Below are 25,196 nucleotides of genomic sequence, written 5' to 3'. Positions count from 1 at the left end.
CTGAGTTCCAGAGGCAGAAACAGATGCGTTTGGTTTAGGATGAGTCTCCAGAATTCTCAAGGCTATGGTTACCACCTCCCACTCCCCACCAGACCAATGACAAACATCCACAGTGGGGACACCTGAGGGACACCAACTGGCATTGCTTAGCACAGCACTGAGCCTGCAGCCTTCTTGAAGTCAGTGCTGCCATAGCAGGGAGGGATGTATGTACGCACTGTAAGGCAAACCCGCTAAGAAAGAATGCGGGGATGGTGGGTGGTTGGCAAGCCCCAAGGGTTCACTGCAAAGATCTAAGTACAGAGTCCCTGGACCCCAAACATATTGACTAGCCTCGAGAGGCTCACCAGCTCCACCACACCTGAGGAAGTAGCCTTAACCCTACACTACACACTGTGCCCAAGGCAGCGCTCCAATCTGAAGATCGGTGATCTCATCGGGACAATCCTTCCGGTCTTGTCAATAACTCAACCCGATGAGGCACTTTCCTCCTTTCTCAGCACACGGATCTTCCGTCTCCACCCTACCCTTAGGTCATTTCCCATGCCAGGTCGCAGTCTGAAGTTACCTATTTATAGTGTCCCCAACAGAGATGCTATCCAAGCCAAGGGGCTGGCAACTCCATACTCAGCTCGAAGGAGCCCAGTATTTATGATTCAACCGTCTCCGTGACTTGCTTAGAGCTAGACTTTAGCCAGTGGTCTCCAGATGTGGACGGTTCCCTGCCACACCTTCGGCCCACAGAGGCATTTCTGTGAGGATTTGCCGAGGGGAACTCAGGTTGGACAGTCAAGGCTTTACCGTGACAGGATCAGAGAATGCCCAAACCATTTTTAAAGCATGAAGAGCGATTTAGTTTATAGCCATAACAGCATATTTCAAGAGCAGCGACGGCATCTGTTTGGGGGAGGAGAAGATGAAAACCTTTGGCTCAGGTGGATAAGCGGGTTGTAGACTTCCTTTCTTGCCAATACAGGCTCTTGAGCACCCTTACTCAGAACGTGTGTGTGTGTGTGTGTGTGTGTGTGTGTGTGTGTATGTGTGTGTGTGTGTGTGTATGTATACACACATTCACATACATAGATGTACCAATAATAACAGCAACACAGATGGGCACCCTCCCATTCCCAAAGCTCTGAATTCAGGCGCTCCCCGCTTCCCAGTGCATACCATGCAAGTCAATCTCCAGGTCCTCCTCCCCGTGAGTGTGAATTCTCAAAACAGAAAGGCCCAAGCTCCTGGCACAACCAGCACCAGCAGGAATGCCACACCTCTATCAAGCATTTGCGTGAAACATGGCCCCAGAAGAACCGTCCCCCTCAGGGAAGAACACCCACCAAGATGACACTGATGTCCAAATGTGTCCCAGCGACACACTGGGAAGCCCCAACGAACCTTCCCAGAGTATCAACCATGGGAACGTTCTTCCCAAAGCAAAACTGAAAACCACCTGCTAGATTTCATTGACAAAGCAAGCGAACTGCACAGCCAGGGCTGCCCATGATGCTGGTGGCTTCCGTATTCCTAGGCTTAAGCTCCTTCTACTTTCAGCCATGCCTATCCAGAAGTACCTCTGTCTCCACACCCAAAGGGAGCCTGTGTGTACCTCCAGTAATAGGATCCTGTTCCCAACAGCCTCTGTGGCTCTCAGAGAGACCAGGCCATTCTTACCCCAAAGCTCCTCGCTTGGACAGCTAACTTAGTCTACTTTCTTTGGTTTGGTAGACGCACCTTCAGACCTCTGAAGTTTGATGTTAGAGTCACTTGTCCTCCGTGCTCTATGTTTTAGGATGAAACATCCTCAAAATTGTACCTAAACCAGCTTTAAAAAAAATAGCCCAGCCATCCTTAGATACGTCCTGAAGGGGGAGCGACCAGGGAGGGTGCCAGGCAGGGCTGCCAGCACACCCCACTCAAAAGAAGCCAACTGCTGAAACTGGATCTGTCTTGGCTTCCCCCTCCAAGGCTTGCGATTCCCATCACAGACAATAATTGGATCTCCAAAATAGTCCCCAGGGCACCGCCACCCAGCCCAATGATGTTACTCCTCATCCCAGACACTCATGGCTTAGCTACTGTCCTCTGAAGAACTCATCTCTAACTGGTTACAAGGACCACAGGCAAAGTCATTGGGTGGTTAAGGCGGGGGGGGGGTGTGGGATGGGGTGGGAGTGGGAGAAAAAGAAAAGAAGTGCTGTCCCACCCCCACCACACCCCGGCCAACTGCCACGCCTGCCCCCATACCCAAGCTCCCCAGCCTCTTGACTTTTAAATGCAAAGCACTTATTGCTTTCTCAGTCCACCCAGTGTGTATCTCTGGCTCTTTTGGAAAGTGAATGTCAAACAGTCGTACATTTCCAGTACCTAGCTGAGCCAGGCCCAGGAAGCTGGAGGGTTTCGGAGGGTGTATAATTAGCTGATCAGTATTATGTTATCCTGTTCATAACGGAATAACCATTTTAATACAGATGGCACACACTGGGATAATTTCTGGGGTCGCCTTGCAGCGCGTTACAGCACAAGTGTGGCAGAGGGAATCTTCTTTAGCCAAGGTACATTCTACCAGCTAATTTTACCTGCTGTTTTCAGGATGATTTGGGATAATTCCATATCATTTGCAAAGGATTAAAAAAAGGTAGGTGATGCTAGGGCAGAAGGAGGCACCATCTGAATTATTAGTTGTTCTGATAATGGGCCTATGAAGAGTCGAAAGAATAACAGAGGGGAAACTCCTAGCTGTCCCTGCATTTGGGGGTGCCTGAGAAGTGGACACCTGCCTCTGGCTGGAGTGGGACTTTTGCAGTCCAGAGTCTCCGCAATACAATTGTCAAAGCTGCACCGGTCTGCAGTTAGGGAGCTGGTCTGGGTTTGAGGGTTTTAATGTTGTCTGAGTGCTCAAGAGTCACCTCAGAGAGATACCCTAGCACACACTGGATGGGGTGCATATGCCTAAAACATGACCCTGTGGCTTCCCAGACACCATACTGGAAGGACCTGGGGATTAAGAAGCTTGCCGGTTCTGCAAGTTGAACTGAGTAGAGTGTGCATGGTCCAAGTGTCTGAACCTATCACCATGGAAATGATTTCAACCTCAGGACAGGCTAGCTTGGTGGTGGGAGCATTTCCCAGGAGTCAGCCACAGGGTCCCAGCTCTCACTCCCTGCCTGGCATCCTGGTCCTTGGTCCAGCTCCTCTACTCTCTGCCAAGTCCTGGCTGGTGGCTGGCATCTGCTCTGTAGACCTGAATGCCAGTGCTTCTGGGCCGGAAATTTGTGTGGAGCTGGCTAGCAAGACCTGGCTCCTGGGAGGTGAGCTTTGTGGGAGTTTGGCTGAAAGGGTAAAGGAACCAGGATTCTGGCTGCCCCTGGGGAAGGGTACATGACTTTAGAAAGAAAAAGTCTGTTTGGAGGCGGTGAATAGACAGTGGTCATTTTAAAGACTTTGCTATGGGCTGTGATTGTCTCTAGATCCCGAGGCGGGTAATCTTGGAGTCTTAATTACCACAAACACTTGGATTCATTTCCAGGACACCGGCAGGAGAAGCCTGGCAGGGAAAACTCAGCTCCGAATTGGAAAGAGCTGTCTGTCTGTCAGTCTGTCTGTCTGTCTTTCTGTTTCTACCTCCCAGGTCTATTTACCATGGCCAAAGGACTTCAGGCTGGGAGCTGGAAAGGATGGGTGGAGGCTGCTCAAAGAGCCAAGAGAGGCCCTGCGAGATGGCCCCACAGGCAGGAGTAGGGAACTGGAGTCCTGTCCTCCAGGCCCACGGGGGCTTTGCTCACCTGTTGATGGATGAGACGCTGGGAACTGTATCATTGTCGCAGATGCCCTCAGCTAGCAGCCTGTCCCGGATCTCCCAGGCGAACATAGTCGGGTTCTGTCGCTTGTATTCAGCAATCTTGTCCACCACTTTGGGCGTTGCCACCTTGGGCTTGGAGCCACCAATCACTCCGGGCTTGATGCTGCCAGTCTCGTAGTACCTGGGCCAGGAAGGCCGTCGGGGTCAGCAAGAAGCCGGTGGTGGCAAGGGCAGGGGGGCTGCAAGCTCCAGAGCTGCTAAGCCGCTCTCCCTCCCTAGGCATCGGCGTGAAGGGAAAAAGGCCCTGTGTAGCTGAGCAGAGACTCCAGAAGGGGCTTGACTAGGGTGGGAAACGGGCATGGAGGCTGAGTGGGGACAGTGGCTAGAGCAGGCACCCCGGGGAGTGGAAGGCTGGTCCTCCACTTGGGAAGCAGAGAAGGATTCAGACTGGGCGAGCCGATCCCACCTGAAGTGCGGAATTCCTATGGAACCTGTCGTCTTCCCAACGCTGCCTGTTCTCCTCTTTGGACCCTCTTCCTCCAACCCCATCCACATTGATTAGCTGAGGGGAAATCCCTTCTTTTCTGAACGTAGCTGCCTTCTCCTGGTGGACCCGCTGGCTGGGTTACGCTTGCTAGACCCTACTCCACCCTCACTCCAAGTCTCAGCCATCCCTCGAATGCCCTTCTCAAACGGGGCAGCCAGCCCTTTAGTCTTTCAAGCCCCTTCCTTCCTTTCCTGTCTGGCAACTCGACTTTTAACTAAAACCTCAGCTGGGAAGGGAGGCAGCACCCGGCCCTCACCTGCCCAGGATTTTGCTGACACAGCCATGGCTGACCCGCAGCTGCCGGGAGATGTCACAGGGCCGCACACCCTGGTGGGCCAGCTCCACGATGCGCTGCCTCACCACGTCGGGTAGGGGCCGGCCGTTCACAAACACCCCCCCGAGCTGGTTCACACCCCCGTGCCCTGCTGGGGAGAGACAAGAAAAAAACACAACACCCCACACACAGCAGGGACCGGCCATTAGTCAGGGTCCGAGGCCCGCCACGTGCGAAGGGAGCAGGCAAAGCTAAGGGGCATATCCCATCCCAGGACTCGGGGAGAAAGGTGGCTTGGTGGGCGGTCAGGAGAGAGGATTCGTTATCAGAACCCCCGCTAGCTGAAAGAGTGAAGAAGCTGGACTAGGGAAAAACCCGCCTCTCACATCAGTGCGCCGTAAAGGAGAAAGTGCGGGGAGAGTAGAGAAGCCAGGAGAGAGAGCAGAGCTGAAAAATGGAGGGGAGTAAACGACAAAGGGGAAACAATGTCAGGGGAGATAAAAGTAGGGATGCGGAGAGAGGAAGGACCGGGCCAGAGCACCATTGCTGCAGACTAGGAACTCGCCTGCGCCGCAGGTTTGGCGCGGCTTGGGTTTCACAAGGGCTGGAAGCCAGATGGATTTGGAGGGCCGGGGTCTTCTTGACTCAGCTCAACAGAGTCTTCAGCATAAAGAGGGACTAAGCCAAACACATCCCTTTCACCTTCGCTGTCTAACTCTTCCTTCTCCCCTTGTACCTATTTCTAATTGTGATCGTACTGTTTCTTCTTTCCCTGGTTTTCATTTTGTCTTTCTCAGGAATTCTTTCTTTCCTTTATGTTTCCCCTCTTCGGGTGTTTTGAACAATATTTCCCCTCTGCATCTCCAATGTCTATGGTGGAGAGAAATCCAGGTGGAAACGGAGAGGCAGAAGAGGTGGTGGTGATTCGGGATCCGCTGCGCTCAGAGACCGCGAGGCGGCGAAGAGTCTCGCTCTTCCCCGCAGCCGCTGCAAAAACGCCTGGCTGCTAGGGTTCGCTTGCCTACCACGCTGCACAAGGCTAGCGCCCCCGCGCCCCGAGTCTCCCCCGAAGGTGGTGTGGTAGGGACTGCACCTGCGGACTTAGGACTCTGCGTTGCCAGTCGAAGCCAGTTCGGGACCCTCTGACCTCTCAGACCTGGGCAGCTGAATACGGAAACCCAACAGTAGGAGCGGATGCTCCAGCAACCAGAGCAGAGACCCTGATTTCCGGTCCAACTGGGCTAGGGCTCCCAACCTGGAAGCCAAAAAGGCCATCAGGTGCCAGGCTCAAGGCCACTGCCGGGATCCCCATTTTCCACGGCCTAAAGCAGTCCAGAAATCGTGCACCTAGAGCGATTAACCTGCAGCTGCAGTTACTCAGCAATCCAGCCGCAGAGACTTCTAGCGGCAGAACCAGGCCAGGCAAGGTCTGCAACCTGCAGCCACTGCCCCATGGCCTCAAGCGAGTTTCGGAGAAAGCGGGCACATCTCGTGCCCTCTTAAAATCTCTCCTATCTTTTTATAGGGAGACAAAACAAGCTTGGGGGAAGCCCTTGAACAGAGGCCTCTAATCAAGTGGCTCAGGGAGGCCAGAAACTCTTTTCTTACAACATCCAGCCCCACGGTGTCCTCATCTTTGGTCCCACTCTTCTCCCCCCCCCACCCCTCTGCTCCCTACAAACCCGAACCATCAATAATTTAGGCCCCGGGAGAACTCGCGTTACCGGTATGAAAAGGCGGCAGCTGCGGGCAGATTAAAGATGAATAATTCAGTCTCACCGGGCTCCGGGCCCGGCCCCTCTGCCCCAATCTATGGGGTAGGGATTGCAACCGGGTACGGGTGGAGTTCAGGGCCGGTGGGCTGCGGAGGTTCTGCCCGGGGATCAGGCCTAGAATGCGCAACTGCCGCTGGCGCAGACCCAGGCTGTAGCTGCTCGCCCGCTAGTCGGCCGCCTTGTCGCGGACCGCGCAGAGCCTCTCTCCCTTCCTTCGACCACCTTCTGCTCGCTCTACTCCCCTTTGGATTTCGAAGTGGTTCCCTGTCACTAGCCCCGACTGGCGGGTCCAAAGAAGCAATTCTTAGAAAAAACCCAAGTGAGGCAGCGGCAGCAGGGCCAAGGCAGAGACCGGCTGCTTGGGTGAACCGGCGTTCTGTTTCATTCCCTCCGAAAAAGAGCGAGGCTTCCCGGCCGACTGAGAGATTCGCAGCGGCCCGAAGTCTCGCGTTTGGGTTTCCTTTACCTAGAAATTATTTCGGGAACTATATTTTATTCCAGGAGTTTTTTTTAAATCGTCCGTGAAGCTAAATATGTGCTTAGGAAACAAACAAAACACGGCTCCCTCTTCTTGGATCCCGTTTTAAAACACAAATCAGGCTAGGTCTAAAAGTTACCCTGTGGAAAGTTACAAATTATCCTTAATTATTAATCTATAGATGGGGAGGGCTTTTCTACTTGGAATATTATTTATCTTTTTAAGCAAGGGAAAATACCTGACAAATAGTTTTCCGAGCTAAAGACCCGTTATGAATTAGATACATTCAAATATCATTATGATATTTCCCCCTTTCCTATTTTCTTATTTCTCCCCCCCCACATCCTTTTAATTTTCTTTCCTTGATTTTTCCCCTTTCTTGGTTTGATTTCTCTTTCCTTTCTCCTCAGTCTTGGCATTTGTCTTTCTTTTGTTCTTTCCCTCTTATTTTTTTTTTTTTTTCATTCTTGCTGAACCCCTGGCTAGGGCGCTGGCTGCTTGGTCCTCGACATAGAGTGGAGGCAGGCAAGTGCTGACTTGGAAGGCTCTACTACTAGCTCTCTTCCTGACTTTGATTTCTCCTCAAAATCCCTCATTGTTTGTTTGTTTGTTTGTTTGTTTGTTTGTTTTAGACCGATCACCTCACTGGGCAAAGTCAAGAAAAGTGACCACCTTCTCCTGCTACCCTTGTGTTCCTGGCTAAAAGGGAAGGGAAAGGTGAAGGTGAAAGAAAGGATGAGATATTTCAAAGCAGCCCCCAGGAAGTCTTAACTAAGCTGGGGGGAGCAAGAGATGCTGGGAGCTGAGGCTCAGAAGGGGGTCACACCCCCAGGATCTCCCGTACAATTGTCCTGACACCGAGGCTGTCCAGGCTAGGAGCCTCCTCCTGATTACCCACAACTCTAAGTTTGAGGAAGGTAGAGATGAGGGAGGGAGGAGAGGGACACTGAGAGAGAGAGAGAGAGAGAGAGAGAGAGAGAGAGAGAGAGAGAGAGAGAGAGAGAGAGAGAAAGAGAGAGAGCTGAAAACTGCTGCCAATTAGTCCCTCAGTCCAGGGCAAAGGCTGACTAGGGAATGGGTGGCTGGAACCTGGGCCCAGGGTTATGGGTCCCGCGAGGTAAGGAGAAGCAGGTGGAAGGAGCCAAGGGAGGTGAGACACTAGGGAAGGTAGAGAGGCAGGCAGAACCATAAGCACGGAGTGGCAAAAAACAGAACAGTGGCTGAAGGCATGAGAAACTACTAGGTAAGAGAAATAGAACGAAAGGAGAAAGCCAGTGTGGCCTCTAGGGTGAGACCTGAGCTCAGGGGGCCGGGCCGCGCTGGGGCTACGTGGGGTTGGAACCGAGACAGGAGCCGGGCGCCGGTACTCACGGTGCATCGCGGAGAAGGGGTCTGCTTTGCAGTGCATATCCATGGGGAGGCAGAGGAGCGGGAGCAGCGCGGCCGCCGCCGCCGTGTCGCCTCTCAAACTCAACTTCAGGACTTGAGGAGAAAAGGAAGGGACGGTGGGGGAGGGAGAGTGAGCGGGCGCCCGGCTGCTGGGGGGCAAGCGAGGGCGGGGGGCACCGCGCTGCGCTCCACGCCGGGACTCCTCCGGGCCCGCTGGGGTTTGCAACCGCAGCGACTGCAACTTGCCACCGTTGGGGCACGCGGCTGGGCAGTCAGCAAAGCAGCCCCCGGGCGACCGGCTGGACCAAGGGGCACTGGGGGCGCATGGCTCGCGCGCCAGCTGCGGCCAGAGCTGAGGCCGGGTAGGGAAGACAGCTCACTCAGCTCCCCTGGAACCCCGTCGTCCGAGAGGCTCTGAACCAAGAGAGCTCAGGGCGGGGGCGGCCCGAGGGCGCCAGGAGGGGAGCCGGGCCGCTCCAAGTGCCGGCGAGTTGGCGAAGTTGGCAGAGAAGTAGCAATCCCCGGGATGTCCAAGCGGGCGCCCGCGGGAGGGGAGCGTGCGAGCCGGCCCCCGCCCCCGGAAAAGGCAGGCGCACGCCGCGGCGGCCGAAGGGCCAAGAGGGAGGGAGGCAGCCTAGGAGCCGAGCGGCGCCCGCAGCGCTGGGCTGGCCCCAGGTGGGTTGCGGCTGCAAGAAGACTCGGCCGGAGACTGGAGCCTGGGCTCACGGTGTGTGTCTCTCTAAAAGCTGCAAAGCCCCCTCCAGACCCCCTCCTCCTCCCCGCGCCGGGAGATGGATGACTTGTCAGACAAAGGCAATAGATTCCACCACTCTGTGATTCGCCAGCGCCGGAGCCCCGAGCTTCGGCAAGGAGGGCCCCGCGCCTGTCACTCCGGTGCCGGCGAGGGGAGGGCCGGGGAGGGGGAAACGGGAGGGAGCAGCGAGCGAAGGAAGAGGGAGGGTGAGGAGCGGGCCAGGGGGAGGAGGAATGGGAGCCCCGGATTAAAACTACACTGAGAAACGAAACTCGCCGAGAAGATAAACGTTAGATAAGGATAAAGAGCGGCCAGCCTAATGAATATTCAGGCAACCACAGAGGGCCTCCGAGCGCGCAGCGCTCCGAAGCCAGGCTCTCAGTCCGAACTCGCCCAGCCCTGCCATCCACCGGCCAATGCCCGCAGATCCCAGACGCCCGCGAGTCCTCATCCTTAGTCCTAACTCGGCTACCCTTGCTCTGAGTTCCCTTCCGTTTCTCCCTGTGTCTTCCTTCCTCCCTTTCTTTCCCTCTGGTCCTTCCCTTTCGCCTTTTCCTCCTGTGGTACCTTCCCATCCACGCACGCCTGATTCTCATTCCGGGGCAAAGTGCCCAGCAGTTTGTCCCCTCCCGTCCCACACGCGGTGGCGCGCACTCCCTCCCCGGAGTCTGGGCAGTCCAGACGCCTGGTTTGGAATCAAGCTAGAGGCCTCTGGCTAGAACCCACCTGCCTTGGTGGGACCCAACGGATGACAGGAGAGCCAGGGAACTTGGCACCTGGACCCTCGGGTAGCTAGGGAAAAGATTGTGCCGGGAGACGGTGCGCAGCGGCTTGTCCGCGGCTGCGACAGAAGATGCAGAAGCCCAAGGCGGGACCAAGGCGTTCTCTCTCCCCGGCTGGGGAGAAGAGGAGGCTGTGAACGCGACTGAGAGCCGCCCGCCGCTAGCTCTGCGGATCCCGAGCGAGCGCAGCTGGCGCAGCACGCCGGCCTGGCCTGGCTCCTACCGGAGCCGCTGGCCCAGTCTCTGCAGCCCGGCCCGCACTCGCTCGCTGGTTCGCTGGGGTCCTCTCGCACGCACTAGGCGAGAGAAGCCCTTTGTCTCCTAACTGGTTAAGTACAGAATATCCGGGAGATCTTTATGAAATATTTTCCCTCGTCTCATAAATCATCTTGGCACTTCAGCTGATGTTTTAACTCCCCCCCCCCTTCGCTCCCTCCTCCCAGTCTTCCCTGGGTCTGAGAAAGGGCGGCTCCGGGAAGCTCAAGCTGCGAAACACTGCTTTCTTGCCCGGCGGACACTGAGACTCTTTGGCGCAGTCTGCAGCTCCTGCAGCCCAGAAGAAGGGCAGTGAGTGCAGACGTGCCCCTGTCCCTATGGCCAAAAAAACCTTGGCTGCAGATGGGATTGGGGAAGCACCCACTAGACTCAGCCCGCCTCAGACTGACTCCTACCGGGCGTCTAGAACTGCCCTCATTCTGGATGAGTTTCAGGCTAGGCTCAACTACATAGGATTCTCAACTACACAGGATTCTGAGCTCTCCTCTCCTTGGGGAACTGGGTTCGTTGGGATCTGGGCCTTTGCCCTGTCTCCTGGAAATTTCCGACTAAATTAGCCCAATTGCAGAGTAACTGCTGGAAAGTAAAAAATAAAAAATAAAAATAAAAACAAACCACCTCTCCATCCACCTCCATCACCCTGTCCCCACTTGCTTTGGGCTGAGGACTTGGTTCCCTTGGGCAGGAGGCTAGGAGGCTCAGGGGTCCTGCCTGGAAAGCCAATGCCTTCCTCTCAAGGCCTGCAGATGGCGCTCCCGGGTTTGCTTTGGCTAAATCTCACATCCTCACAACCCCAGCAACACGCACTAACTTCGCGAAGGGAACAGGGAAAGGGGGAAAACAGTTATTTGGGCCTTAAAGGGTCAGTTTGGGGAGCCAGGACCACTCCGGTGGTAGTAACGGCCATCGCCTTAGCTTCCTTTGAAGAACTAATCAGTCCAGAATTTGAGGTGGGGAGCATTCAAACGAGCTCATAAAGGAACTCTTGCTGGGTGTGTAGTAAGTTAAGTCTTGGTTAAGTCTGTTGAGAAAACAAAACTCAGCACAACCGCTCACTCCAACAGAGATCCAGAGTCCTCTAGAACTCAGATTATTTTTGTGTTTCACATACTAGGAAATAGGAATTTCCCCATACGGGCGGGAATGGGGCTGAACTTTACATTTTGTAAAGAGAATTAACAATTCAATTCGTGAAACACTTCTGAAGTTGCACTCACGCAAGCACCCATCACACCTCCTCTTAGGAATGGGGGCTAGCGATCGTCTCATTTCTATGTAGCTCCTGAACGCTCTGGCACACCTTCCCTGCCCTTGCTCGGGGGTACACCCCCGCCCCAACTTCCCTGTTAGCTTCCCGGGCGGTTTCTGGGTCTAGGTAATCAAAGGGCAACCCACCCTACTGCTTTGCAAGCCCTGTTAGCCTCTGCACAGAAGTCTCTTTGGACTTCAGAATGAAGGGCTGACTTGCAGATGTCCCTTTTGGCTGGCCTCTCCTTCTGACTCCTTCTTTCCTGCTCTTTTCTGTTCTTTTTCTTCTTCTATGGGCCCTAACAGAAGGGGGAAGAGTAGAAAAAGAAAAGAAGAAAGAAGAGGAAAGGGAGGAAAGAAAAAGAAAGAAAACAACCCAACCCCAAACACAACCAGGGGCTCCGACCTGTCAGGGTTGGTTGCTTTTCCCTCATCTGACTCTAAATGAACCTTTTCTCTCTAGTGTTTTCAAAGCAGCCCTTCAACACCCCCCCTCCCAACCTAGGGGCATTTACACTTCAAACAAGGCGCCCGCCTCCCTGCGGAAATTTAAAGGCAAATAAACTTTTGGGGAGTTGCTCTGATACCCATCTCGGGATTTGCTCCATTAGTCGCCTCTGTGCATCTGATCTGCCCAATAAATCTTCCTCGTGGATCTCAGTCCCTTCGCCTTCTCTGCTGCCATCTCGGCCAAGCTTGCTTGGCGCCTGGCGGTGTCCCACTCCTACTACCTCCCTTTCAAAAACCCAAAGTCGAGCTGGTTCTCCACTGGAGCGGGAATGTTCTGCATGAGCGTTAGGTGTACGGCAGGCCCGTGGTCATGATGAGAAGACCCTCTTGTATATACTTATGCAAAGGTGTCCCAAGCCGTGTGTGACTTATACCCCAGATTTCAATGCGTCTCTGGGCAGATTATGCATAAGCAAAATGCAGGCAGAAATCCTGTCTGCTATCCTCGCTTACCCAGACCCCTTTTCTATACTCGTTTGCTGGGAGGGGACGTGACTGTCTTGCCTCTCTTCTGTTCACAGGGCCCTGACACTGCGACTAGGCACAGGGTTCACGAAGGTGGCTGTGTCACCGGGGACCTGGCAACCCGTCCCCCGAGCTCCCTCCCCGCCTCTGCTGCAGTGAAGCGTCCAGCTGTGCCCCTCCCCCGGGCCCTGCTTGCCTTTCTCCCTCAACCTCCCGGGGAGTAGCGTGGGGAGCTATGGCCTTAGCTCTGAGGGAGGGGATTAGAAATTCCGAAATTAAGTGTACCTCCCTAGGAAATGCTCCCCACAGCGTAGACCAAATTAAATGCATTAAAGTTGGGGGGGGTGTTTAGAATGAAGGGACAAAAAAAAAACAAAAAACAAAAACAAAAAAAAAACAAAACAAAACAAAACTAGTCCGAAGGAAAGGAAAGCACTTCGAAAGAGGAGGAGAAAGCGAAGGTTGAGTAGCTACTAGGCAGCTCAGCCTTGTTTCCGTTTAGAACTCACCATCTCCACCAACAAAAAGAAAAAGAAAAAAGTTCTTACAATCAAACTCTGGGTCGCACACCCGCGAGCCACTTGCCCTCGGAGTGGGCTCTTGGGCCCTTGGAGGGCGTACCCTGGGCATCCAGGTCCCTGGCAGTGGGCGACCGCTCCAAGGGCCCCTCTCCTGCCCGGCCTGGCCCGCTCCAGCCAGGCCCTCCCGCACCCCTCCCCCTGCCTAGCCGGCTTTCTGGTCACATTGGAGGATTTTTTTTTTTTTTTTGGAAGAGCTTCTGGTACAATATGGAGCACCGTGGGCTGCAATTTCACACTCCACAGAACATTCTCCCTAAAGCTACTTTTTTTTTCATCTAAGACCCCCTAATTTCTGCTTCCTCGTGCTCTCCCTTTCTCCCTCCTCCCTCCTGCTCTCTTCTTTTCCCGCCTTTGTTTCCAATATTTGGACACCCCACAAGAATCCCGGGGGTCCTGACTGCCAGCTGGCCCCGCCCGCCTGGTCGGTTGGTCCTGATGAGGCGGCGCGCACGTGCTGAGCCTTTATCCTTTTTGGCCCCTCCTCCCTTTAACCCTGCTTCCCTTCATCAGAGGACCTAGCAACCTCTCAGGCCCTTCACAGCCCCTTTGAGGAGCAATGACAATACAAACCACTTGGCCACCAAAGGGGCCTCATACTGGCACGGGTCAGCCAGGTGGCGGCCTGTGGACCACTGAACTGGTGGGGAGGGGGGTGAAAAAATAGTCAAAACATGGCCAGCAGGCCCATGGGGTAGGAGTGGAGAACTATGTCCGAAGAGGAAATGCTTGATGGAAAAAGAATCAAGGAGACCGCAGTAGTCAGACCCGGATAACCTGACCCCTGGCTCAGACCTGAATAGGAGAGGTACTAGCCCCAGGCACTCAAGAAGGGCTGCTAAAGCAACCATTCGCCCCACAGCCTACAGGAAGAAGAAGTTGCTAATGCCTGCATAATCTCTTTACTTCCTTAGACCCAGTTTTCTCACCTGTAAAATGGGGATAATTACACTTGTCCACTATGGGGCCCACCAATGGACACTTTGAAAAGCCAACATTTCTATAGCAGAGGAAGGAGTAATTGTCCAGCTTTCTGAACACCTGACTTCCACAAAGAGGGAAGGGAGGAATTTCAGCTTGTAGGCTGGCAGAACGGGGAGGGGGCTCCATTCTACTCCTACCCCATAGGTGTACGTGGTTTTCCCACCGCTTCTTCTTTCTCTAATCCTTCTTTTCTGACTCCCGCCCCTTCCCTTTTGGCTATACCACACCCATCCAGGTTTCTCTTCATCTCTTTTGCCACTCCCCCAACCCTACTTCCTGCACGCCCCCCCCCCCAGGTCTACTCTAACCGCTAGATCAGTTAAATTTCTCACCCACATCCCCAACCTTGGGGGTTAATTGGGACCCGAGGCGCGGTCCCCTTTGGGCCACTCGGCAAAAACCTTTGGCACAGGCCCGGGAAGGAAATCCCGTTCTGTCCGGTTCCAAACAAAGAGAGTTGGTCCTCCCAGAACCTGCAGTCAACTTGCCAAAGACCGAGTAGGGATGAGACAGTGGGCAGAGCCTGAGAGGAGGCAGAGGGAGGGGAGAAGAGGTGACAAAACGAGGACTCAAAGTGGGTGCTGAGACCACCCAAAAGAGACCTGTCCCCTGAAGGCCTGCTGAGGATGGCTGGGCAAAGCCGGTCTCCACTGGGCCAGCTGTCCCCCTCCTCCTCTGAGCCTGGGTGAGAGAGTCCAAGGGTGGCTGAGTGTTGGTGGGGAAGTAATGATTAACCCTCTTCTGAGCCTGCTGGAGCCAGCGGCTCACCGGGCTGTGGTGGAGGGAGACTGTGCTGGCTGATCCGGGATGTCCCCAGCGCCACTCACCACCGCCACAGCTACTACAGGGACCGCAGAGGGAGGGAACAGGATGTAGCAAGAGGTAGCTGAAAGGCAACTGAGTGCTGGGTAACTCCAGATGAGAGGGAAGCTTGGGGTGGTTAAATAGTCACGGCCAACACGTCGAGAAAGGAAGGGGCCGTGTGTGAACAAGGGCTCTCGGCCCTACCGTGCCGAGGAATAGTTGGGAGAGGGGCGGGAGCACCAGGGCAGAGTTTCCCGGGAGTTGCGAGCAGACACCAAATCTACTGTCTCGGATCCATCCGCGCGCCGCCCTCCCTTCCTCCTCTCGCCGCAGCCGAGTGGATGTGAGGAGCAGGCGGAGCGCGCCTGAGCCGGGAGCCGGTAAGGCAGAGCGAAACCCGCCAGCGAGGCAAGGGAGGCCTTGTGGGCACGGCCACCGAGGCTGGGGAAGGGCTGCGAGGTGGCTGGAAACAAAGGACGGGAGGGGAGGGGAGAGAAGACCCAGGGGCAAGGAGGGCAGGCTGAGTTAGGGGAGATACCCTAAGGTCTCGGGAGAGGGACGCAGACCAAGGTTTGTACACGCCTGCCTCTGCCACCAAGCCTTGCTTAGACGCCCTCCGGGTATCTGGCCCGACGTCCTGTGACCTCGGGTCGAGACTGGGGCTCTAGAACGGAGTAGAAGCAGCTGCTGGGGGCTGGAGGGGGTGGGGGTGGGGTGGGAGGTGGGAGGTGGGGGTTGGGGTGGGGGCTTGTAAGTGTGTGAGTTTGCAGGTGACTGAACTGGGAAGAGATGGGGAGAGCAGGTCCCTACTAGGGGTTAGATTTCTGCTTTTTGGTGCTGCAAGCCTCTGCCCTCTGTTCTCTGCAAATCAGAGCATCCATTCCCTCCAACTTTGCTGAAGTAGAACATTTTTTTTTTTTGGAGGGGCCAGGTCAGGTTCCCTTCTTTGGCTAGAAAGGGGATGATTTGGTTTGAGACTTTAAGGGTCATCTGTATCCAAGATTATCTCTTAAATTTCTGCCACTGTTCCTAAAAAGAAAGAGCAGCGCAAAGTGAATCTCAGATAGAAGGGAGCTCAGACTCGGGAGCTCTCCCACCACATCTAAGACTGGCAATGAGCTCTAGATAGACCCGCGGCCAACGAATGCATTGATGAAACTGATTAACGAAGGGAGAAAAACCCTTTCAATGTCTAAATCAATTAGAATTCCTAGTATGTTCCTTTAGAGGCAGAGCATCTCTTGCGAGGTGTTTGGTTGAATGTGTTTGAGTACTGTAAGGGGTTTTGAGCAGCGACGTTTAGGCAAACAGCTGTGCTCCGTGCCGGGCTGAGGTAGAAGCCCAGGACCCATTTCCAGAGCCTCCCCCTCCCACTCAGCCCTCGGCCCAGGCTGCTCCGAGGCCGAGGCCGCCCAGCCTCTTCCAGCAGGGCTGCCAATCAATCTTGCAGGTCAACACAGCAATTAATAACGGGGTGAAGAGGCCCAGCAAAAGAGGGGGGGAGGTGTCAGGCTGTGTCTTCCCCCAGGCTCTGAAGACCCAGTGAATGGATCAGGGAGAAGGAGATCTCTGAGGGAGACAACGACCCCACCACCACCACCACCACAAAATCCTGGGAATTATAGTGGGAATCTGGGAATCCACTCCCTCTGGACCTCACAGACAAGAGGCAGGAGATCACCTAAGGGGAGCGAGAAAGCTGAGTGGGGTTTGGGCCCGGGCAGAGAAAGAGAGGCCCTCAGTTTTACACCTTGGGTGCGACCCAGTTGCTGATTGATTGACCTTCCTTTCTCTTTTCTTTACCCTTTTCCACGTCTGTTGTTGCTCAGAATCAGGACAAGGGAAAGCAAATAAAACCCGCATCTCACGTAAACCCGGTTGGAGCGCTTGCACAATTGCTGCCATCGGGCAAATTTTTTGCTGGCTCCCCTGTTCTTCTGTCAGTTTGAAGAGCCCGATTGCAAAACCTCCACAGGGATCCACGGGGGCGGGGTGGGGGAAGGGTGGCATAGGGCACTGATGGAGTGCAGCAGGGACAAACCTTTGGTGGAGAGGGTGAAGGCGGAGGATCCGGAGTAGTGAAAGAGAGAAAGAGGGAAAAGTAACGCAGCCAGGAGGGAAGAGAATTTGAGTTTGGCGATGGAGTGGGGATTTTGTGAAAGAAATAGCCATTTTTCCCTCTTCAACCTTTCCTGCCTCCTGCCTAGTTTGGCAGCTTCTCCCCATCCTGTGCAAATTGTGCCTACCTGGAGTGCCAGCCTGGCTCCCGGATAGGAAAGAATGCCTGCAAGTCTGAGCCATAACCACTTGTCTACCTCATCAGATGCACCTAGGTTAAGCGTGAGGCACTTGGTTTCTTCTAGTGTCCCACGTAAGTTGGAGAGGGACCCTGACAGGATCACAGAGATGCCTCCTTGTTCTCTACCTTTTCCTTCCTGAGGTACTGAACAGGAAGCTTGCCTTCGGCTGCTTGCTGGGACTGGGAACCCCGCCTAGGCACCTTAGTCTATAAGTCAGAGAGAGTTGCCTGTTAAGAGAAAGGATGCATGTGTTCCAACCGGAGCCAAGGGGGCCTGGGAAGGAGGGGCAGGGGCAAGAGGCAAGATAGATCCAGAGAAATCGAGGTGGAGAAACACTGTGTAGAAAAGGAAGGAAAGGGGAGAGGGGCTCCCAGAAAGGCTCAGCCATTAGGTCTGTCCTTGGTTTGCATATTTATACGGTCGAGGGGTGCACAGATGGGCTCTCAATTGAATCCCATTTTCAACACCATCAGAGATTGATTTTATACTCGCTTTTAATTTTGCCATAATTAATTAGATCATTACAACTGTTTGCTATTGATCTCCCTACTTAAACCTCCGAGTGGAGGGTCTGCCCAGAGCCCTAAAACCCACAAGGCCACAGTTGACACTCACAGGGGCTCAGGTTCTTCAGTGGGGACAAGGCCCTAGAGAAGATTGGGGACAGTGCAAGGATTGAGTCAGGAAGCTAGAGCAAGAGCTGGGGACGGGGCGGGGGGGGGGGGTGGAGTAGGGTGGAAGAGCACCTGAATTACTGAACTTGGAAGAACTGAACTTGAGCTGGGGTCGTGGGGTGAGAAGAAATGAGATTTGGATAGGTGTGGAGTGAAGAGAAAAGGCCCCAAGTTAGGCCTTGACCTCTACAGAATTATTGGGGAAACTCTGGAAACCTGATCCAGTGCTCTCCCTCCCTCACTACCAGCCTCAGCTTGGGTACTTGGCGTCCCACCCTTACACTACACCAGGACACCTAATGGGCAGTCACAGCTGAGTTAGCAGGTCTGGAGAAGAGGGGGAAGGGAAAGAAAGGAGAGCACCCTAACAACTCTTTGGATAGTCAAATTTCAGATACCCCCCCTCCAGGTCCCCTGGTGCCTGCCATTTCCCCCCCTTAGGCCTCCTTTGAACCTCTCCTGTCTTTTTTTTTATTTTAAAGATGTGTGTGTGTGTGTGTGTGTGTGTGTGTGTGTGTTTGACCCTCTACACTACTGCTCATAACTAAATACTCAAAACCTCATACATGTGCACACAGCACATATATATGTATATATATCTCATCATCGGAAACTAAAGCCTGCCCAATATTTCCAACTCGAGGAAAGTTGTGTAAAATATTTATGCCCAGAGAGAAACCAGAATGAGCAAGTCCTAAGCACTCCTAGAAAGGAAAAGCCAAGTTCTGCAAAGGGAAGTTGTCAAACTCACATTTCTTGGGTGGAAAGTTTTCGATAGAAGATTTAGAGGTCAGCAGGAGGGGAGGCTTTAGAGGTCCCCAAAGAGGAGCATCCACAGAACCTCTTTTTCCCAGCCCCCATAGTCGCCCGCTGGGGACCATACCCGGGAGGAAAGAAGGGTGAAACCCACCCTCAGCTACACAGTCCTCACCTTTCTCCACGGATCCAGCGCCCCCCTCCACGCCCTCACTCCCACCCTTGGCTGCCACGGGTCCTAGGTCTTACCTGCTCGACCTGCACACTGTTCCATGCTCGGCTCGCTGCTGCCCGGGCCTGGGTCTTGGCTTCCCGGCTCCTCAGCCGCCCCACAGTCGGTCTCGCCTTGGCCGCCACAGCCGGGAGATCCGGGAGCAGCCACCCGCGACGGAGCGGCTCAGATAACAGCGGCTGCCGGCCGCCAGGGCGGGCTGTGCGCTCCGCTCCGATTGTGCACTGGCTCGCACACCAGGCCGCCGAGCACAGCCACGGGCCGAGGCGCCGCGGGCTCTCCGGGCCGCGCACAGGCGCGCACACGCACCGAGGCCCCCAGCCCTACCGGCAAGCCGACACCCACACCCTCGCTACCCAGAGGCACCCGAAGACCAAACCTCGGGCCTAGACACCAGCAAACCCTCTTACCCCACCCCCTCATCTTCACGATCACACGCCCCCCTTCAAATTACTGCCTACACTGGCTCTGACCCTTGCCTCCTCTCTAACTTCGTGCGAGTCTCCTTTCCCAAGATTTCCCCTATTCACCCTGTCAGGCTCTGCCACAGACTTTATGGCTCTCAGCTTAGCTTCTAAAGTCTACAAAAATTCACTCCAACTTTTGGGAACCACACAATCATTCCCTGAAGCCCCCATCCCTAATGTGTTCATCCTGACACTGCTCTCTGACTTCGTTACAAGCCCATCTGCTCTAAACCATATATATATATATATATATATATATATATATATATATATATATGTATGTATGTATGTATGTATGTATATATATATTTTAACAAACAAAAAGTTTAGGATAAAAGGGGAAAGTCCTGATGCTCTTGAAGAGTTAGTGAGGATCAAGGGGGAAGAAGGAAGGGCCCTCCTCTTCCATATTCATTCCACCCCCCCCTACACACACACACACACACCCCAAGTTTCTTGGGCCTTCAAACTCACACCCTTTGTAACCACACTGGTGCTTTCATCCATGATCAAAGGCCCACTTTCCCTTGTCCCTCTCAGTTAGGAATTTACATCTCTCCAACTTTGACCATGAATTCTGTAAAACTCCCAGAACACATTTTTCTCATATGAACCAGCTTGTGCTTACACCTCTTTCAGAAGCACACGTATGCGCCCCTCGTGCGCACTGATGTGCTCTCCCTGTGGTCCCTTTCCCCCAGTTATTTTGTCTTGCTTGCCCTGGAACTAACTCTCTCTCTCTCTCTCTCTCTCTCTCTCTCTCTCTCTCTCTCTTTCACTCTCAGAGCCTTGTTCTCGTAACTAACCCTGAGTGCCTATCCAGGATAGCACTGGTCAAGCCCTGTGTGCAAGTGGAGGTTTATGGTGCTGCCACACACAGAGAGACACACACAGACACACACAGACACACAGAGAGACACATGGGATGGGGGGAGGCTAGCCTGGGAAGAAAGGATCAAGGCAAGAGTTGTGACTCAGGTCCAACCGACTCTTGAAGTCAACTTGAAGTGACTCCTGGGACCCCAAGCCCCTCCAATACAGAGTTTGGACAGCCAGAAACAGGAAGCTGGAGAGGTACAGCAAGCCTGTAATAAAACCTTCAGGAGCAAGATAGTTCTCTGCGCAAATCATCACCTAATTGACTTTTTCCCTTCCAGCAGTCCTGGGAATTGAATTCAAGAATTGTCCCATCTAGGTACTCTACCACTGAGTTAGATGTGCAGACCTCAGGCCTGGCTTCCAACATGCTTTGCTTCAGACATTAGACTTCTTTGGTTGTTGTCTCCTCCTCCTCCTCCTCCTCCTCCTCCTCCTCCTCCTCCTCCTCCTCCTCCTCCTCCTCCTCTTCCTCTCCCTCCTCCTCCTCCTCTCCCTCCTCCTCCTCCTTATCCAAGAATGATTTTCCAATCCAAATGTATTAAAAATGTTTAAGGGGTTGGGGATTTAGCTCAGTGGTAGAGCGCTTGCCTAGGAAGCGCAAGGCCCTGGGTTTGGTCCCCAGCTCCGAAAAAAAGAACCAAAAAAAAAAATGTTTAAATGTTTAAAACGACAACAACAACAGCCTTCACTGGCTATCGTGGTGCACACCTTTAATCTCAATACTCAGGCAGCAGAGGAAGGCAGATGTCTATAAGTTTGAGAGCAACCTGGTCTAGATAACAAGTTCAAGGCCAGCCAGGAATACACACTGAGACATTATCTAAAAATATTTTTTCTTGTTATTTACAAAGAAATATTTCCATGGGTTTAGATAGGAGAGCAGTGTGCACAATTAAAGTCTGGCTACCACACACGGCTGTCACGTGATTACTGTTATTGCACAAGAGATGATGGCTAGTAATTAGCTCCTCGCTGTCACCTAGGACTGCACCCAGTCACACACCTTTAAAAAATTTTTTTGCACTTGCTCTGTGTGTGTGTGTAAATATGGTGTGTACATTCACACAAAGATGATCATGGGGAAATCAGAGGGAAACATAGACAGTAGTTGGTTCACTTTCCTTCAGTATTGTTTGAAGGAGTCAAACTCAGATAATGAGGAACAATAGATGCCAAGTGTCTTTACCCACTGAGCCACACCACACACAGAGGGTTGGTGGTGGTAATGGTCTTTCTCTTGCTTGCAATGGATCTCTGTCTGGTTGGTCTAGAACTCATTCTGTTGTGTAGGGTGGTCTTGAACTTGAATATACAGATTCCAGATTTGGCTGCCTTTGCCTCCCAGGTGCTAGAATTAACTAGAAGTGTCCACTGGCACACATGGGTCTCGTCCTGTGGACTCTCACCTTTGCTGTACAGCTCTTGGTGTCTTCGTTTTCTAGTGTCTGCGATGGTGATAGCAATTCTTGCCCTTTTCACGGGTTTCTTAGGAGACAGAGTGTGCTTAGATGTTTATAAAGTTTAGCCACATTTGTGTCAAGTATTCTTGTTCCTACTGGAACGGGGAATTGAGACCCAATCTCTGAGACATATAGGTAGGGAAGTACTCACTGGGAAATGGGGGCTCTTGAACTGAGGCCCACATTCAGCTTTCTTGTTCCTAACCCAGTGCCTAAAGGCAGGATCCAGAGCTGGGGCAGTGCCAGGGTTAGATCCGGGTCCTAGAGAAAACAGTGTGGACCACTGTGCTAATGGTTTGTCGGCATAACTGAGGGGTCTTGAGGAGGATGAGGCTGCACTGTCATTTGGGTCCCTCTGGTTTCCTCCCTCGGGTTCTGTCTCTCTTTGTGCAGCAACCCTCACTCCTGTGCCACACTGTCTCTTGGGTCCTTTTGCTCATCGCTGGCCCCATTGATTGAAAGTCTCTCTCAGGATCTCCAAGGAGTTGCAGGAAAAATGATCCGCCAGTCTATTGATTCTTCATTAGAATTACATTTTCACGTGTGCTAAATTGGTTTTAAAAGCTTTTTCTGTTGTTATTGTCTTGTCAGACCCTGCGGTCCAGGGCAAACCAAGTTTAAACGCTGTGGCTTCTTAGGAAGAGGAAAAAAATCACCAGGACCTTTGCTTTCCGCCTTACTGTTGTCATGATGACAACTGTGATTGGGTTTAAGTATCTTCAGGAAAAGGGCCTCCTAAGAGGCTATCTATGTGAGGTTGAGGCTGGCTTCTGAGGGATCTGAAGCCCAGGAGGAAAGATACCAGAACAGGTTTTTTTTTTTCCTCCTGAAATTAAATTTAGTAGTAGAACTTATGATAATTGCTTCAGGGACAGGGGGGAAGATATAAATTTTAAGAAGGATTTTTCTGTTATCCTGATCCCTTTGAGATACAAGAGGAGAGATGGAGAAAACACCCTTTTCTCTTTAAGTAGGTGTGTGTGTGTGTGTGTGTGTGTGTGTGTGTGTGTGTGTGTGTGAGTGTGTGTGTTTCTAAGTTTTGGGGGAATGGCTGTGTCTTGCTTTGAGTCAGAGCATAAGTTCAGTTACACGGAGTTTATTATTATACTCTGGGCTGGCCAGGGAGGAAGAAAGCGATAGGAGATGAGAGAGGCTGGGTTATTATGATAGAATAAAGGGGGGCATGATCAGCCTGGGGATGGGGGCAGAGAGAGGGAGAGAGCTATCAGACACCAGGGATTGGGGAATGAAGGAGTGACAGGCGGTGGAATGGAAAGAAAGAAAGATAGAAGAGAGGGAAAGCAAGCAAAAGAGATAAAGTAGGAAACAGGGGGGAGACAGAAGAGGAAATATACAGAAGGGAAAGAGAAGGAAGGGGGTGGGGGGGAGAGAGAGGAGAGATGGATCAAGGCAGGCAGAGGAGCAAACCCTGGGACTCCCACTCTAGGCAGCTTACCCCGCCCTCCCAGCCAACTCCCCCTTTCCTGGCCTGGCGACTGGCAGCACTGGAGTGGGCACCGGCGAGGATGGAGCTGAGGCAGGAAAGCCGAACGTCTCCGTGATGTGTTTATCCCCTAATCAGTTCATTAGTTATAAACAACATGACATTAGAAGTTAGGAGGCAGTTGATATTAATTTTTATTTAACTAGTTGATGTTTAATCCGTCACGCCAGGCTGGGTAGCAGCGAGAAAGATCTTCCTGACACAAAACCAGTTAGAACTTCATAAGGCGCAATCAGTGTCCGTGCCTGGAAACAAACAAGAGAGACAGAGACACATACACTCATGGAGAGAGAGACAGGCAACCCTCCAGAGGCTGAGAGAACCTGGCAGGCAGGGAAAGACTAACTCAAGGCTAGAGCTGGTGAAGAACAAGCTAGGGGGACCTCTGTGTCAGGCTGGCAATCCAAGACCAGCACCACCCATGGCTGGGGCAAGTCCTGAGTGTCCTGCGAGAGTCAAACAAGGGCAGCCCTAGGAAGAGCAGCAGGGGCAATGGTAGGCCTGGCCGCTCCAGTCACCAATGCTTCTTGCTCCTCTGTCTGGCAACCTGGAGCGAGGCCAGAGGCTAATGTACCAGTCAGACGGGGTCCTAACTCCCAGGATTCGAGGGTGATAACCTTCTCTTTCCCGGCTTCAGGGAAAGCAAGAAAAAAAAACCAAAAAACAAAAAACAAAAAAAAAAAAAAAAACAAAACAAAAAACAAAAAACGGGGCGGGGTGGGCGATCAAGGAGTTTAACAAAGTTTGCAGCGGTCAGAAGCCTGAACTCAGGGTGCGCACTCTGGGGTGCTGGTAATGACAAAGAGCGGGGGGGGGGGTTTTATCGCTCCGGGGGTCTGAGGGCCTGAGAGGGATCTCCCCGGGTTCACCAGTGTGTGTTCTGAATATTCCAGCAAGCAAGGCTTGGGGCCGGGATCTAGCTGTGTTGCTTCTGGGTTCCTGGTGTGATTGTACACGCCAACGGCTGCGATTTCTGGCTAAGTCTGGGTTAAGCCCCCCACCCCACCTCCAACTTCGCTCCAGCACCGGCGCTGGGCTTTTTCCATCTTCTCTGCGGGTACTGGCTGGGTCACGGCCCCTGCTCAAGCAGGCGTGGGGGGGCCGGGGCTGTAGTTTTCCGCTGTCCGGCGGCCGGGACAGATTGGAGGGACAGCTTCGAGCCGATCGCCTCCCCGTTTGCATGTTAATCTGCTTCCAGGACGAAAAGGAAATCGCTGAAATTCCGAAGAAAATTGCCTCTCGTCAACGGTTAATAGTTAACTCAGACAGGAAAGTTCCCAGGGAAGGGTGAAACCCGGGCGAGAGGCGTAAAGGAGGCTTCTGGAAAGCGCCCAGGGAGGCCCGCAGCCTGAGCCTTTCCCCAAGCTGGCCCAGCTTGGCCCTGCGCGCCTCCCCTCCTCCGGCGGCGGCGGAGCGTTCCGCACCCCGTAATTAGCATCGTTAAATTCACAAAACCCTTCCTGGGAGAAATCTGTTCCCTTGTTCCGGGGATGGGTTCAGCACCTGATTCCGTCGAGTGAGGCGAATAAATCACGGTGGCGGCGGGGGAGCCGGACCCAAGCCCGCCAGACGGGGGCCCCTAGGAGAACGGAAAAGTAAGAAAAAGACGGAGCACTCAGGAAGAGAACGTTGAGAAACCGTGCGAGCTTCATCTAGGGACAGCGAAAGGGCTGGGAAAGGAGGTCCAAAGAAAGAGAAGGACCCAGAAGGAGAGAAAAGAACAGGAAAATAAAGATTACAAAAGAGAGGCAGAAAGAAAGAAACGCGAGCGAAAGGGAAAGTGAAGAGGGAAATGAAGTAAGAGAAGGAGGGCTAGGAGGGGGGAGCGGAAGAAGGAAGAGAATAAAGGAAAGAAAACAAAAGAAAAGAAAGAAGAGAGCAAGTGCTTTGCTGCTAACCTTGACAGTTGCGACAGGCCATGGAGGCCACAGCAGGGGAGCTCAGGGTGTGCCCTGGTGTGTGTGTGTGTGTGTGTGTGTGTGTGACATTCTGAGCCCATGCATGGCAAGTGAAGAAAGTCTGTATGTAAACGACACAGGGCTCTTCTAAGAAGTTGTATTGACTTTTGACCGGGCCTGAGATGGGGCGGGGACTGGGTGTGGGTAGAGGACCTTTAGCTCAGACCCCCTGAGTCCCCTCGGCTTAGACTTTAGCGGGCCGGTAGAGAATTCCCTGTGGTGGATCTGAAGCTCCCAGGCAGCAGAGACAGGCCACAGCCATAAGGGGTGAAAAAGCTATGCAGAGAACCGCGACCCAGCGCC

General features: G+C 53.3%; 1 protein-coding gene and 1 long non-coding RNA gene across 17 annotated transcripts in view; both read right to left on the bottom strand.

The window, feature by feature from the left end:
* The window catches only part of Pax2 (paired box 2), a 91,653-nt gene extending 72,654 nt beyond the window's left edge, over nucleotides 1-18,999 (bottom strand). For 6 of the 14 annotated variants that reach the window (XM_087550440.1, XM_087550430.1, XM_087550469.1 and 3 more), the window contains exons 1-4: nucleotides 18,643-18,717; nucleotides 8,245-8,355; nucleotides 4,603-4,771; nucleotides 3,783-3,980 (exon numbers count right to left, since the gene is read on the bottom strand). In XM_087550440.1, coding sequence (XP_087406566.1) covers nucleotides 3,783-3,980; nucleotides 4,603-4,771; nucleotides 8,245-8,355; nucleotides 18,643-18,667 — 503 coding nt within the window. In that variant the 5' untranslated portion in view covers nucleotides 18,668-18,717. 14 annotated transcript variants of the gene reach the window in all.
* Nucleotides 19,000-23,045: 4,046 nt separating this feature from the next.
* On the bottom strand, nucleotides 23,046-24,973 carry LOC102548668 (uncharacterized). 3 transcript variants are annotated; one of them, XR_015648219.1, is made up of 4 exons: nucleotides 24,834-24,973; nucleotides 24,439-24,514; nucleotides 23,942-24,149; nucleotides 23,046-23,180 (listed from the first exon to the last, which is right to left on the bottom strand). It is a non-coding gene; the product is annotated as an uncharacterized LOC102548668 (long non-coding RNA). The 3 variants fall into 3 exon arrangements; XR_015648218.1 differs by lacking the exon at nucleotides 24,834-24,973 and having other exon boundaries at nucleotides 24,439-24,717; XR_015648220.1 differs by lacking the exon at nucleotides 24,834-24,973 and having other exon boundaries at nucleotides 23,942-24,123; nucleotides 24,439-24,717.
* Between the last annotated feature and the right edge of the window lie 223 nt (nucleotides 24,974-25,196).

This window comes from Rattus norvegicus, chromosome 1 (assembly GCF_021556685.1).
Source record: "Rattus norvegicus strain SHRSP/BbbUtx chromosome 1, alternate assembly SHRSP_T2T, whole genome shotgun sequence".
Lineage (NCBI taxonomy): Eukaryota > Metazoa > Chordata > Mammalia > Rodentia > Muridae > Rattus > Rattus norvegicus.
This window is presented reverse-complemented; position numbering and strand designations above follow the sequence as displayed.